Raw genomic sequence first — 14,683 nt, 5'->3', positions numbered from 1 at the left:
CAGGGGGCCATCAAGGTGGATGCATATAGACCGATATTGGATCAGCTGACACCTACAGACGTCATATGGCGTCCATTCGAGGATCATCGACCTCATAGTGCTTTTAACGAGCTATCTTTATACAGAGGTTTCCTTGTTTGGGGTGAGATACATGTGCCGTACTTACCTGATAGGTGTCTTCGCCAGTTTGGTATTCGCCAGTATATCCCGCCTGCACCTCCTGCTGATACGCTCAGCAACGATGCGATTGCTTGGAGTGGATTGGTTATCACCAGAGCGTGGTAGATGTGATTAGAGGTACGGAGGCGGTGGGATACCCTCATGAGACGGTGGATGGATATTTAGAGTGGTATTACCGTGTGTCTCATCCTCAGGTTGTGCCGCCCCCACCTAGTGAGCGTAGAGAGGTTCTAGTTCCTGTCTTTGATGCAGGACCAGCTGATCCAGATTGGGCTCGTGCCTCCACACTGGTTCACCGTTATCTCCGGCAGGTAGAGGCCGACGAGGATGATGTCGCGTATGCTGACTTATTTGAGGTGTTGCGCATCGCCGATGAGCATTGACTATGTTATATTTTATTTTAGATATTACATTTTGGATTATTTTATGGTACATTCTGGATTATATTTTGGATTATATTATATTCTATAGTTGATTTTAGTCTTTTGTTTTATTCTATTTTTTATTCTATATTTTGGATTATATTTTATTCTATAGTTTATATTATTTGGATAAGATATTATTTGGATAAGATATTATGTGGGATTCCAACAACAATTGATCTTCCCATCTCACAAGCACAAGGTAGCCCATAACTTGTTCTCATAGTACAACCACATTTTTCCCTACTATTTAACACATAATCAAGCCTCAATAACTCTTCTGCAATGCGTCTCAAAGCAGCTCTCGATACTGAACCACGCAAATTATCATAAAATGGACTAATGTGTGCGTGCTCAACCTCATAAAAACTTTTTTGAAACGAAGCTCGAATGTTACCTATTTGGATTTTTAGGTTAGAATTCATAGCTTCCCAAACTTTGACCATGTCACCAAGGCTGTTTCCTATCATCTGCTTTAGCTTCCAATGTGCAGATTCAACCCTAAAATAAACAAAGAAAGTATAAAAAAAATAATATTCTAAAAATTAATACTAAATAAATATTTTAAGAATTATGACATACCGATTTGTCGTGGTGTTACCAAAATGAAGCACTAGATTAATCCATGCGCCTACAAATCTTTGCCTATGTGGGATCAACCAAGTATTCTTCACGTAATCGAGGAAGTCAGTACAAGCAAAGCATGCTTGTTCAAGATATTGCAACCGTACACCATACTCAACCTCATTACTAGCCCATACAACATCTTTCCACAATGTGCCTATCGTCTCTTGCATGTCTTTCATCACATATTCCTTGCATTTCATCCCAACATTTTTGTTAATATGAAAACGACATAGCAAGTTATGCGTCGTAGGAAAAACAACTTCAACTGCTTTCATCAAAGCAAGATCTCTATCCGTCAAAATCACTTGTGGAACCACATCTTTCTTCACAAACAATTGCTTCAGCTTATCCAAGACCCAAATATAACTCTCTGTCTGCTCACACTCCATATAAGCAAATGCAACCGCAAATGTCAACTCGGTCGATGTCATACCAACTATTTCAAACAGAGGTTGTCTATATTTGCTGGTCTTATAAGTGGCGTCCATAATCAAGACAGTAGGAAAAAGATTCAGCAACTTTACCGAATCTGGATGAGCCCAAAAAATATCTCTCACAACGTCACAATCATCCTGTTTCCTACTCCAATAAACATAGTTCGCCTCCTCTATAACCTTAAGCAAATGTTGTATCTCACTTCTTGGACCTCTTATCTCCGCTTCAATCACACTTTTATGCTTGTATATTTGCGTGATCCGAGTGACGTTCTCAGGATCTCGCTCTTGCAAGGAAATCAATATGTGTCTAGGCGGAACATGTCTCTTTGTCAAATCAACAACATGCTGCTTCTCATCTGTTGTCAACCTACTAACAAATGAATGACCTTCTAATCTATCTGGTAAACCATGATTATGAACTCCACATTTTACATCAACCTTCCATCCAGACCCATCTTTTGCCGGAGTCGATCTGATTTTGAATGGACATCCACATCTCTTAGTAGCACTTTGAGTCTCACTTTTATCCTTATATTTTCCACCTTTATCGCACGCAAATATAACTTTGTTACTTCTTCCTCTTTTGCCTGTTTCAGTGTCTGAACGCGCTATGATAACAGTCACTTTATTGTTGATTCCGGTCTCTTTAACCCAGCGGATAACTTCTTCCCGTGTGAAAAATCTCTGTGAAGTTGTGAAAACATCAGTGGTATCTATAGCTGTCTCGTTTTTTCGACAAATTTGGAGCGGAACTTCCATACCTGAAAAAAAAAACCAAAAATTAAAAAATGCAAAATGCGTTCCGGAACAGTTTTCCAATCTGTTCCGGTTTGATATCAACTTCACCGGATCACTTTTTAAAACTGTTCCGGTTTGATTACAAGTGCACCGGAACACTTTGCTTATCTGTTCCGGTTTGATTTTCGTATTACCGGAGCAGTTTTAAAATGTCTTCCGGAAATAAAAAAAAGTGAACCGGATGACATTCATAATGTGTTCCGGTTTGTTAATTTGTAAACCGGATGACTTACCAGAAGTGTTCCGAATTGAAGGTGCGTAGGGGTGCAGATTTGAATTTTTTTTGACTTTTTAGATGAATGGTAAAAAGTAAAATGGTAAAATGGTTATTAACTATTGAGGGTAAAGTTGGCATTTTTACAAAATTGTAGGGGTAGAAGGGCAATTGTAGGTAGGGGTGGCAAAATGGGCCCGGCCCGCGGGGAAAGCTCGTTTTACCCGCACTTTTTCGCGGGGCGGGGGGAGGTTTTAGGCCCGCTCCCTTTAGTATGCCCGCCCCGCCCCGTTTTTTTGCGGGCTTTTGCGGGCATGAGCTTTTTCATTCAATTTTATTATTTTTAGGCCTAAAAGGTTCAATGCCCGCGGGCTTTCCCCGCCCCGCCGTCACTTTTTTGTGGGGCGGGGCAAGGTTTTAGACCCGCACTCTCTAATATGCCCGCCCCGCCCCGTTTTTTCGCGGACTTTTGCGGGGCGGGCCTAAACGGGGCGGGCATGCCTGTTTGCCACCCCTAATTGTAGGGGTAGGAAGTAAAATTTTCCATCACGAGGTGTCATCACGAGGCCCAATATTATTTAGGCCCAATATCATCACGAGGCCTAACAGTAAGTAACACACAGATATGTGTGACACAATTGTAAAATACCTATAGAGAATTTAAGCATGAATTTTGATAGCTACAAAGAGGTGTAACACAATTGTGAAATAGTAGTTCCATAGAGGTATCCCATGCAAGAATTCTGGGTGTGTCTCCAGTACTTCTTTTACATTATTTTAAACCTGATCGATCCCTTCACTTGTCTCAAGAAAATTGTTGAGTTTTTGAGGTAGTAGTGATAGTTTAGAATGTAGTTGGATAGTGTAAAGAGATTTGGTTGATAGTTGAAAGATAGTAGCAAGTAGTGTGTGAGGTAGTATCGGAACATGGTAACACATAAGTAATCAATTTGTTGTAGGAGGAGAGTAATAGTAGAATGAAGCCTCCAATGTTATTGATATTGGACCTTAAAGGCTTAAAGGCTTGAATACAATTACACATATGCTTGTCTATTTATAGGTGCTTGAGGATGTTTCTAGAATAGAACTATCTAGGCTTTTGTGGTCTTTTCTACATTACATTGACATAGAACTTTCTAGACTATAACTAAATCTAAGAATTATTGACACAATCTAGAAACATGTAGCAACTTTAGACTATTCTAGTTTTCTCTAAACATTGTCATATATTTTTGCTAGAATGTTCTAGAAATGTGCATCAATTTCAACACTCCTCCTTGATGCATATTTCGGTAACTTCAAGTGTAGTCCATAGTTGTCCAAATGTGAATTTGTGAAACTATCTCCTCCTCCATTGATACGCTTATGTAATATATTCTATTTTGAAAAGCATTATCTTCACCGTGATTCAATTTTGTCACACTACTTGTCACAATGATTGTTTTAAACTCTTTCTCATCATTATTGAAGGTTTTTGACGAGAATCATTCACGCTCTTTAGTTGCGCTTGTGATATTCCTTGTTTGTCTTGTTAAAGACTTCTAACAAGGACCACTTTTGTTGTCTAGTTGCGTGTGAATCTCCTTGTTATCACTCTTGCTTCTTAGTTACTATGAGTATCCTTGTCGTTCTTGTAGAAGAATTTTGACAGGGACTCATTCTTGCTCTAGTAGTTGCATTTGTCTTCTTAGGCTTGTACTCAAGTTGAGCCTCAGAGGCCACAGGTCTCAATTTTTTTATCGCCTGGACTTGTGCTCTATCTGAACTCGAGCCTTATTTGCCATTGGTTTACTACATTAGTTGAACTTGAAATTAAGAGGGTCGGGATGTTAGGTTACCTGAACTCCTCTCTCTTTCATTTTTAGTTTTGGGTTTTAACTCAAATAGAGTCGGGCCGTGTAGCTACCTGTACTCCTTTGTGTTTGAGTCAAAGACCTCATTTTCTAGTTTTAATAGAATTGTTGGAGACAAGAAGAAATAGTTTGCTACGCCCTATGAATGATCGAACGTAGCTCTGATACCACTGTTGAGTTTTTGAGGTAGTAGTGATAGTTTAGAATGTAGTTGGATAGTGTAAAGAGATTTGGTTGATAGTTGAAAGATAGTAGCAAATAGTGTGTGAGGTAGTATCGGAACATGGTAACACATAAGTAATCAATTTGTTGTAGGAGGAGAGTAATAGTAGAATGAAGCCTCCAATGTTATTGATATTGGACCTTAAAGGCTTAAAGGCTTGAATACAATTACACATATGCTTGTCTATTTATAGGTGCTTGAGGATGTTTCTAGAATAGAACTATCTAGGCTTTTGTGGTCTTTTCTACATTACATTGACATAGAACTTTCTAGACTATAACTAAATCTAAGAATTATTGACAGAATCTAGAAACATGTAGCAACTTTAGACTATTCTAGTTTTCTCTAAACATTGTCATATATTTTTGCCAGAATGTTCTAGAAATGTGCATCAATTTCAACAAAAATGAAGCCAAAGTAAAAACGATAACAAGGTTAAGACAGAAAATAAAACAACATTAACCATTTATTTAGGACAACATGCATGACTAGTGTTTTTCACTATTCTTCAAATACATGCAGTGTGGGCCCCTCTGTCCCCACACACACTCCTCACAAGAAGTACTACTAGTACTACACTAAAATTTCCATGAATTTCCCAAAACAACCCTCCTCAAATTTTCACTGGTTTCCTGTGAATTGAATGGAAGAAGCAAATTTTGCAAGCTCTTGAGGTAGAAACTGAGGAGGACCACTTGTTCCACTCACACCAAGAAAATCTCTAGTCAAATTACTATGCTGAACTTGTTCCATAGAATTTGAATTACCACCATGATGCAAGATATTCATCTTCCCTTGTTCACTTTCTTGTCCATGCATCAGAAACTGATCAAAACTACTATTAGAAGAAGAAGGTGATGTCATTACACCAAAACTAGCACTAAAAATAGAACCATTGTTGTTGAGGTTATTATTATTAGAAGTGCTTCTAGTTGAACCCATTTGAGCTGCTTTTTGCAGAAGAGCAGTAGCTGACATTGGTGTAGCAGAACCAGCCTTTGATAATTGCTTATTTTGACCATCTGAATTATAAACTGAACTCGTTGAACTTTCTCCTCTTTTCCCTATTGGAAGTGAAGACAATGAAAGGTTTGCAGGTGATGAATTTGAAGCAGGTACACCATAACTAGACAACATTGATGATGAAGAACCAATCAAGGCATTATTATTCATATTAGCATTTCCCATTTGAACAATCTCAGATAAACCTGATGAACCAAAAAGTCCTGAACTTTGTCCCATTTCAGGAATCTGATTATGTGGATTCCCTTGGTTTAACCAAAGTGATAAACTTGGCCTTTGTTGGTTCTCCATAATGTTGCTTCCAATTCCATTGAAATCTACATGATATCCTTGTGAACCGAATTGCGGATGCGGAATTCCTCCACCTATATTTTGAAGCATTCCATTTCCATGAGATAAACCATGTTGTAAATGTGATTGTGAGTGCGAATGCGAATGCGAACCCATCATTGAACCAGCACCTTCTTCATTCTTGAAATTCAGATTCGTTGTCGTAACAGAAGTTATCCTCGCACTCTCTTCTGCCAATGCATCACAGAAAGCTCTATGTGTAATGAAACTATCCTTTCTGTTCATAGTTCAACAAAAATGTTGTTGAAGTTTTAAATGCATGAGGATATTATATAATCCATTAAAGAAAGCATTAAATTCAAAACCTAACACTGCATATAGACATGATTGGAAAACCTCGTACATGTTACAAATATGAATATGAATATGAATAAATTAAAGAAGCATTTATTGATTTAACACAGAAACAAAAGATTGGTGAATAAAAAGAGAGTGTATTTATTATTATTATACCTTGAGAAGAGGGTGCCACAGTCACATTTGTATTCTCTTGTGCCACATGTTTTTGTGTGAGCTTTCCAATCAGATTGGACTGCATATTTCTTGGAACATTTTTCACATTTCCACTTCTTCTCACCGTGCTTTCTACTGAAGTGCTTTTTTATACCAGTGAGGTCTCCAAGAGCTCTAGAAGGGTCATGGTGGACACAGCTCTTCTCTGGACAGATGTAAACTTTCTTCTTGATAACATCTTTGTTTGATCTTTGTCTAAGCTTCCATGGAAGGTTGTGACCTCTTCTGTGAAGTTGAAGGTTTTGATCTCTTTGAAAACCTTTGTTGCATATCTCACAGATGAATCTGTTTGTTGCCATGAGTGTCTTCGGCGAAAGAGCAATAACCTCGGCATCTGGATCTATTGAGTGAAAATAATTTGAATAACCAATTTGAAAAGTATAAAAGATAAAATACCTATAAGCACTTGGATCCTCTGCGGTTGTTGCATAGTATAGTACAGTAAAGTACTATGCAACGTTGCTGAAGAGGATCCAAACATGCAGATAGTAGAAACTATATACATACCTGGTGTTCCGGGAAGATTTCGCTTCTTCTTGGGGACAGGAGGAGTATTAGGTTTAGGGTTAGGGTTTGTGTTTTGTTCTTGAGTAAAGGCAGGAAGTGAAGTGGAAAGTGAAAAAGGGTCATTAGGAATCATTTGCATATTGGGAAAAAAAGTGAAAAGAAGATATATAGTAATGGGTTGAGGTGGAAGGTAGCAAGGAAGAGCAAAAGCACAAAGTTTGAAAGGTTTTTAGTAGTTTCAGTCAGTACAAGGAAGAAAACAATGGTTTAGGAGTAGCAAAAGCCAAGAAAGTGAACATAAATTCTTTTGGATGGTACTCAAATTCTTTAAAGAGAGTGTATCGTTCTGCCAAAAGACAAGAAAAAGCCATAAACGAAACTTGAATGAAACCAAAAATATTTAAAGCTTGAAAAAGAAAACTATATAGTAATCTAAACAACTTCCAACTTGTGTGATACCTACTTTCTTGTTTGTTTGATGGTTTTCATTTCTATGAAGATAAAACCAAAAGCATAGCTATATATCTATATAACACTACTATTCTCTCTCTCTCTCTCACACACTCTCTCTCTCTTGGCTCTCTCTCTTGTTGTATTGTTATTTAGAGTAGTCTCTTTCTCATCTTACTATTATTTTCTTCTATCTTCAAAGAAAGTGAGCCATATATTTAGATGGACCACCACAAACTCATTTCTCACATTCTCTCTCTCCATCTCTCTCTCTTAGTCATACACGACATACAAAAACAGACACAAGTCACACGCACAATGTTGTGGAATAGTGTGTCTTGTGTTTGTGCCTTTGTTTTTCCTTTTTGTTTTGCTTGATATTTGAATGTGTTATGTCTTTGTAGAATAATAACAATATTATTTCAGCACAAACTCCAATTATTAATTCACTTAAAAAGCTGGTTTATTTTTTCTTCTTCAAAAGGCTACAGTACTACTGCACCTTTTCAAAAAATATAAATAAAATATAATACAAGTTTTTCACCTCAATCAAGGTTTTAAAAAAAAGTCACGGTCCTGTCGTGGTTGCATTGCCGATTTCGTGATTTCGATCAATACAGTGTGTGACTATGATCGTCGCAGTGTGAATTAACCATAATTTATTTTTTCGTATAAAAATAATGATAATATTATCAATATTGACACTTATCAAAACTATTTTGTTGAAGCCGTTTTTGTGGTTGCAGATCCTTTTTTGAAACCCAAGCCTTAATATCTAGATTTTCCAACTTAAATTTCATAATAACCTAACTTTTTCTCTTGTGTATATCAAACTACCCAACTTAAAAAAATGATCAACTAAAACAATTGACACTTAATATGGTGTACAAATTATTATAAAGCAAGCCTCAATTATGAAAAAAAATATTATTTTGAAATTTGAAGTTAAAAATTTGAGTATTAGAGTAAAAAATTCAATTTAATACTCCTTACTAAAATCTCGAGAACAATATATAGTACTATTACTAGTAGTAGACTATTAGATATAGTGAAAATAGATTCCTTTTTAACTTTTATATATATATATATATATATATATATATATATATATATATATATATATAGTTGAAGTAGTGGCATGCAGAGTGATTGGAAATGAGGGTTAAAAAAAGAGAAAAATAACAAAAAGAAGAGTAACAGAAAAAGTGATTTACCTTTATTAGATTCTTTGATCAGGAGAAGAATGATTAAGCCATAATTAGGGTGAAGAAAAAAAGTGCTTTTTTTAGCAAAGGATAGATTAAATGAAAGGTGAGATGAGAGTTGAGAGAGAAAACGGACAGTGATGTGATGGGATTGTATATGAGATGAGATGTGGGGTCCATTGCTGGAGGGGTTCCCTATGCAAAGTGATAGGACCGTCCGTGATACCTCTGAGTGTGTCAGGTGTGGGACCCGAAATATTGGAGGGTGGGGACCGTTGATATGCACCGTCCTTCTCTTAAAAAGAACGAGTGATCAATACTTGTGCTTTAGGTTGCAGTGGTTTTACAGGTACAAGTTCATGAGAAGTCACAAGCCATAGATACTAGTAGCAGTACATTATGTGTGTTAGTCTATTTTTATTTAAAATAAAAAAGTAAAATTTCTTCATTTGACTGGTAATATATTGTCTCGTGGTTAATCTATCTCTAAAATTTTATACAATTTTAGTAAATTTACATTCACTTTTCATACACTTAATTTACTTTTTTTATAAATAAGACTAGAGGGGTACTAATTATTTACAGAAGTGTAGTTAATTCAATTAAAAAATAATTAATTTAGTTTAAGTTGTAAAATATGGTTAATTCATATGATTGTAAATTAAATTAACAATTTGATCAATTGAAATTAATTAAAATAGTGAGGGGATCCCGTCGATTAAGAATTTTTTAACATTAAGGTGATTTTCATAACCTTTGAGCTTGTCTCGAGCTTTAAAGTGAACTTTGTTAAGAGTTGTTTGTTTGGAGTTAATGTGAGTAGGCATTTTCTAGAAAGGATCAAGGAGTAGTTACACTATAAGGTGGGTACCCTCCCTTTCAAGTATTTAGGACATTTGATAGGTGCAAATCACAAGAAGGAACGTACTTGGGATCCTCTTGTGAAGCTAGTTTCTAAGAGATTAGCTTCTTAGAGGAATAAATTTGCGGGTTTTGGAGGCAAGATGGTCTCGCTAAACTCAATGCTAAATTTTATCTCAATGTTCTTTTTATCTTTCATGAAGATGTCAATCTCGGTTTGGAAGAAGTTTGTTTGTATTCAAATGCGTTTTCTCTATGGGAGCTCCAAAGAAGGAGTAAAGGTTGCTTGGGTTTAGTGGGAGGATGTGCGTAAGATCAAAACAGAAGGTGATTTATTGGTCAATGGTCATAGACTTGTTAATCTCTGCTTGCTAAGTAAGTGGAGGTGGAGGACTCTAATAGATTTTACTTTGTTAAGGAGATATATTAGATTGGTGAGGTATGATTTTTCAGGGTTTTAGAACCTGGTGGTGATAGGGAGTGATGCCTTAGGTAGGTTCTCATTGGTAGAGAGATGTTCCTATCCTTAGGTCTCCCCATATCAAGAAACTGGATAGTTTACTTCTTCTTGTGTTAAGGTGGCTTGTGACAGTTAGAAGACCAGGTTTTGGCTTGACGTTTGGGTTAGGTAACCCCTCTGTACATCTCTTCTGAGAGATTATTTCTAATCTTGGAGCAAAAGTCTCAAGTGTTGGGATCTTTGGGTGCTTTGGAAGAGGATGTTTAGGTTTGGAGATTTATGTGGAGGCAAGTTTTCCTAGTTTGGGACGAGGAGCTTTTTGAGGCTTTACTTAATATCATTTCAAGAGTGATCAGGCTTGGCTAGGAAGATGCTTAGGTTTGGAAATTAGATCTGATTAGGGGTTTTTCAATGAGATTTTCTTATGATAATCTATTGGCTTTGGTTGATTTTAGGGAAGGTATGTGATCAGAAAAATAGCAAGTGTACTATTTTTACGATGTAGTAATAAAAGGGTAAAATCCAAGTATCGATCTCGAGAACTGCGTTGGAAAATAAGTTATTATAATTATTCAATTAAATAAAAGGACATCAGGGGTTTTTGATTGAATTATAATTTTTAAGAGTAAAATAAAAATAGCAGAAAGTAAATTGATGCTTTTTCACTAATATGAGCACATGCCAAGGCAAGGTGTATGATTTGCTATGTAACAACCCTGAATCCTTATTTGAGATCTCTTCAACAAGTTCATTATATTCAATTACTAATTCTTTAGATTGTTTTCCCATAAATCCTTATTGGGAAAACCTTTGGTTTTTCATCCATAAAACCTAAGTCCTCAGAGAAATAAGATAAAACCAAGCTTTTTACTATCAAGAGTTTCTTAGTGGCCATAGGGTATCCCTTGTCCTAGGTGATATCTATTATGGTCCAATTGGATACAAACCTTAACAATTGCGGTCCGGCAAATTATTAATCACATAACAATCTTTATTGGTCCGATAAAGAAAGCATTAAAAACAGTATACAATTGAATTGAATAACATGAACATGGAATTGATCAAATCAAAATATCAAAGTCATTACAAACCAAATCAGGGACACCCCCCTAGCATTGGGGGGTTTAGCTACTCATATTGTTCAAAAGAAATTCAAAGATATAAAAGTTAAACATTACAGATAATCGAGGAATTTTTGATCTTCAATTGCTCTTTCTCATGAATGATCTCCGTTCTTCAACAATCTCATCCGTTACTTCCTCTCAATCAGTGTCAATTTCTTCCTTGTGTAAAAGATGCCTCCTTTCTTCTCAATCCTTCATTATATATTGCAAACCCTTCTTTTTAAGTCGGAAAGTACCAAAATGCCCTTCTGGATTACTTTTTGAGTAAAAATCACAAAAACATGTAAATCAGCGTAACAAGCCAACACGGGCCGTGTTAGGCAACACGGGCCGTGTTAGGCAACACGGGTACCCGTGTTGATCCTCTGGTTCTCTTAAATCATTTTTCAGCACTCAGTAGCAGCAACACGGGTCGTGTTGGGTAACACGGGTGCCCGTGTTGCTCCACTGTTTTCCATCTTTTATTTGCTTCCTTGCCTGCCCAGCAACACGGGTCGTGTAGCCCAACACGGGCGCCCGTGTTGCACCACTGATTCTCATCCTTCTTCTTTCTTCTAGCTCCTTACTTCCGACACTTCTTGCAATGTATACAGTGAACCATCTCCTGGATCTGAGGCATCATAAAACAAACAAACCAAAGCATAAAATGGGAAAAAAACTCGAAAACTAATTAAAGGATAAAAAATGCAAACGCACTCATAAATACTTAAACAGACTATACTATGACATTAAGCAGTGCAGAATACCTGGATTATCATCAGGAAAGTGACAAAAATATAGTGAGAATCGTGACCGATCAGTATGTCTAAGAGGGTGGTTTGAGGGCTTATTAGGATTTGGAAAAGTTGAGCGACTTATAAAGTTTTAGTGTTCTCATGGAAGTTGCTTCAAAATAGGTTGTCGACTAAGTAAAATCTCTTGAGGCGTCATATTGTGTTTGTTCTAGTAATGCATAGTGGGTAGTTTTTGTAGGGCATGTGGAGTTGGTTGATCATTTTTTGTCTTGTGTATGGTTGCTTCATCTAATTGATATAAATTTTTTAGGTGGGTGAGGCGGCCTAAGGCTTTGTCACAATTGATTTTATGCGATTTTTAATTGCTTAAGGGTTTAGGTCGACAAGGAAAACATGCGTCCTTAGACCTAGTCTTGATTTGGAATTCTGTGGTCTGGACTATTTGAAAAATGTAAAGGAAAGTTTTTTTTTGCCCTAAAAGCTTGAAGGTTAATCAGTTGATGTCTATGATTGGAAGACTCGCGTGGAAGGAGGTACATGTCCATTCTTTGGATTTTTGTCATTTCTCTGTTAGACCGAGAAAAAGACCTGCTCGAGTGGGTGTGCATTTAGGGGTGAGTTGGATGGTCAACTTCCCTTTTTTGGTTTTGTGCAAGTGGTCATGTCGACTTTCCTCCAAATTGTTTTCTCCAGAGGTTTGATGTGCACGAAGCTACAAGATAAATTGGATTGTTTGTTGGTTGGCTAACTTATTTTTCTGTTCATTTTTTTATGTTTGTTCTGCTATTTTGTTTGTCTTTTCGACCTAGGCTTTTCTCCAATACATTCCTTTTATAACATTTACTATATCAAACTGAAATCTACTATAAAATTAATTTTGGCTATTGTATTTTAAAAACCAAATTGAACTGGCTAATCAGATCGATTGAATCAAAAATTAGATGAGTTATCAATTTTGTCTGATTGTTGGATCGAATAAACTATTGAATTAGTGGAAACCGTTTATAACAAGCCAAAATTGATAGTTTTGGAAACTATCAAATTAAATGCTTTCTTTTTTTCCTAAAAAAATGATGTTGTTTTGATATATTTTATTAAAATAATAAAATTAAAATATAAGTATATTTTATTTAAAACTTATTTAGAACAATTTTTTTAATTAAAATTAAATTTATTAGACACTATACTTATTTATTTTGTTATTTAGTTTATGTTGCAATTAGATTTTGTTCAAAATTTATTTAGATTTGTATTTTTTATTATTTTGTTGTATAATGTTTAAAATTTGAATTTAAAGAATCAATTTGTGAAATTATGATATTTTAAAATTTTGTATGTTGTAATTTTTTTTATCGAGTCATCAGGTTTGACTGGTTTAATAAATATATAATTTTATTATAGAGATTAATTTATTTAACCGAATTATTCGATTTAATTATACGGTCCAACCAATAACTCAATAATCGACTAATAAATTAGTGACGCAATACTCTCACTAATTTGATCATCAATCCGATTATTAAAACATTGCTCAAAATAGAACCCATCACATATATGTTTGAGATTACAATTTTGTATGGTTTCTTGACGGTAGAAAATGCGGATCCGTGTATGAAACGAGCATCTATCATGAATTGTCATTCTGTAATACAAACTATTATCTCCAAGATATTTTGTGTATAAAAACTATATATTAATCCTATGAGCAGAGCTAATTATACTATACACATACTTTTTAATAGACAAAATATTTATTCTTATTACTTGTTTAAGATTTTAAAAAAGAGATTTAAAAAATCATAAATTTTCCTGGATTAAAATTGGAATTATTTTGTCTTTTTTTACCACAAAGTAATATGTAGTATAGGTTAAAGAAATAAAACATTCTAGATAGACATTTAATCTTACGTTAGAATGGCAAGAATCACTGTCTGATAATAGTGTTGTCTATATTGTTTCGTCATCACGATGATGATGTTACTTCATAAAGCTTAACTTTGCTGGGCTGTCCCTGCTTAGTTTGTTAACAATACACCCTTATATGAATGCGAAATTTAGTAACATATATAAAATAAGTGTTTTGATCAATGTCAAAAAATGTAAGTTTCAAAAAATTTAAATTTCTAAGAAATTGAAAGCAAAAACTAATATTTTCTTTATTTTTTTTTATTTGAAAAACCATAGAGTTGTATCTTTCAACCATGTTTTGCTCTGAACAACAATAATATAATGAAATATATATCATAGTGTACAATGACCCTACAGAAGAAATTGCACATGTGAATAGACTAATTAATTTATTAAAAAAGAATGAAAAAAATAGGTCAATTATTGAAGAGCTTAACTGTTTCACTCACTATTGAAATAAAGTAATTCCACAATTATAGAAAAATTTAAAACTCAAAAGAAAAAAAATGTATAACATAAAAGGAATATCCCTAACTAAACACAGTAGGTTTGGGGATTACTTGAGTGACAAAGACACATTACCCTACCTAACAATCTCCCTCCTATAATTAATGACTTGATAACCAATATCATATCACAAAAGCACAAGGCAAACATCTAACCTTCTTTTTCTTTTGTAGGGATAAAATTCTAATTTGATCTATAATCTATATTCAAATTGAGGTATCCTATTTTTAGATGTAATGTGCACTTAATATTTATTACACATTCAACTTTTTGGGATGGAAATTGT

General features: G+C 35.1%; 1 protein-coding gene across 2 annotated transcripts; it reads right to left on the bottom strand.

Moving 5' to 3' along the window:
- Positions 1-5,202: 5,202 nt before the first annotated feature.
- On the bottom strand, positions 5,203-7,872 carry LOC131632869 (zinc finger protein JACKDAW-like). 2 transcript variants are annotated; one of them, XM_058903587.1, is made up of 4 exons: positions 7,612-7,872; positions 7,149-7,494; positions 6,582-6,981; positions 5,203-6,345 (listed from the first exon to the last, which is right to left on the bottom strand). In XM_058903587.1, exons 2-4 carry the CDS (start codon positions 7,285-7,287, stop codon positions 5,376-5,378), a joined length of 1,509 nt encoding a protein of 502 aa, XP_058759570.1. In that variant the 5' UTR covers positions 7,288-7,494; positions 7,612-7,872; the 3' UTR covers positions 5,203-5,375. The 2 variants fall into 2 exon arrangements, with proteins under 2 accessions (XP_058759570.1, XP_058759569.1); XM_058903586.1 differs by having other exon boundaries at positions 7,149-7,872.
- Positions 7,873-14,683: the final 6,811 nt, after the last annotated feature.

Source organism: Vicia villosa, unplaced genomic scaffold (genome assembly GCF_029867415.1).
Source record: "Vicia villosa cultivar HV-30 ecotype Madison, WI unplaced genomic scaffold, Vvil1.0 ctg.001045F_1_1, whole genome shotgun sequence".
Taxonomy (NCBI): Eukaryota; Viridiplantae; Streptophyta; class Magnoliopsida; order Fabales; family Fabaceae; genus Vicia; species Vicia villosa.
This window is presented reverse-complemented; position numbering and strand designations above follow the sequence as displayed.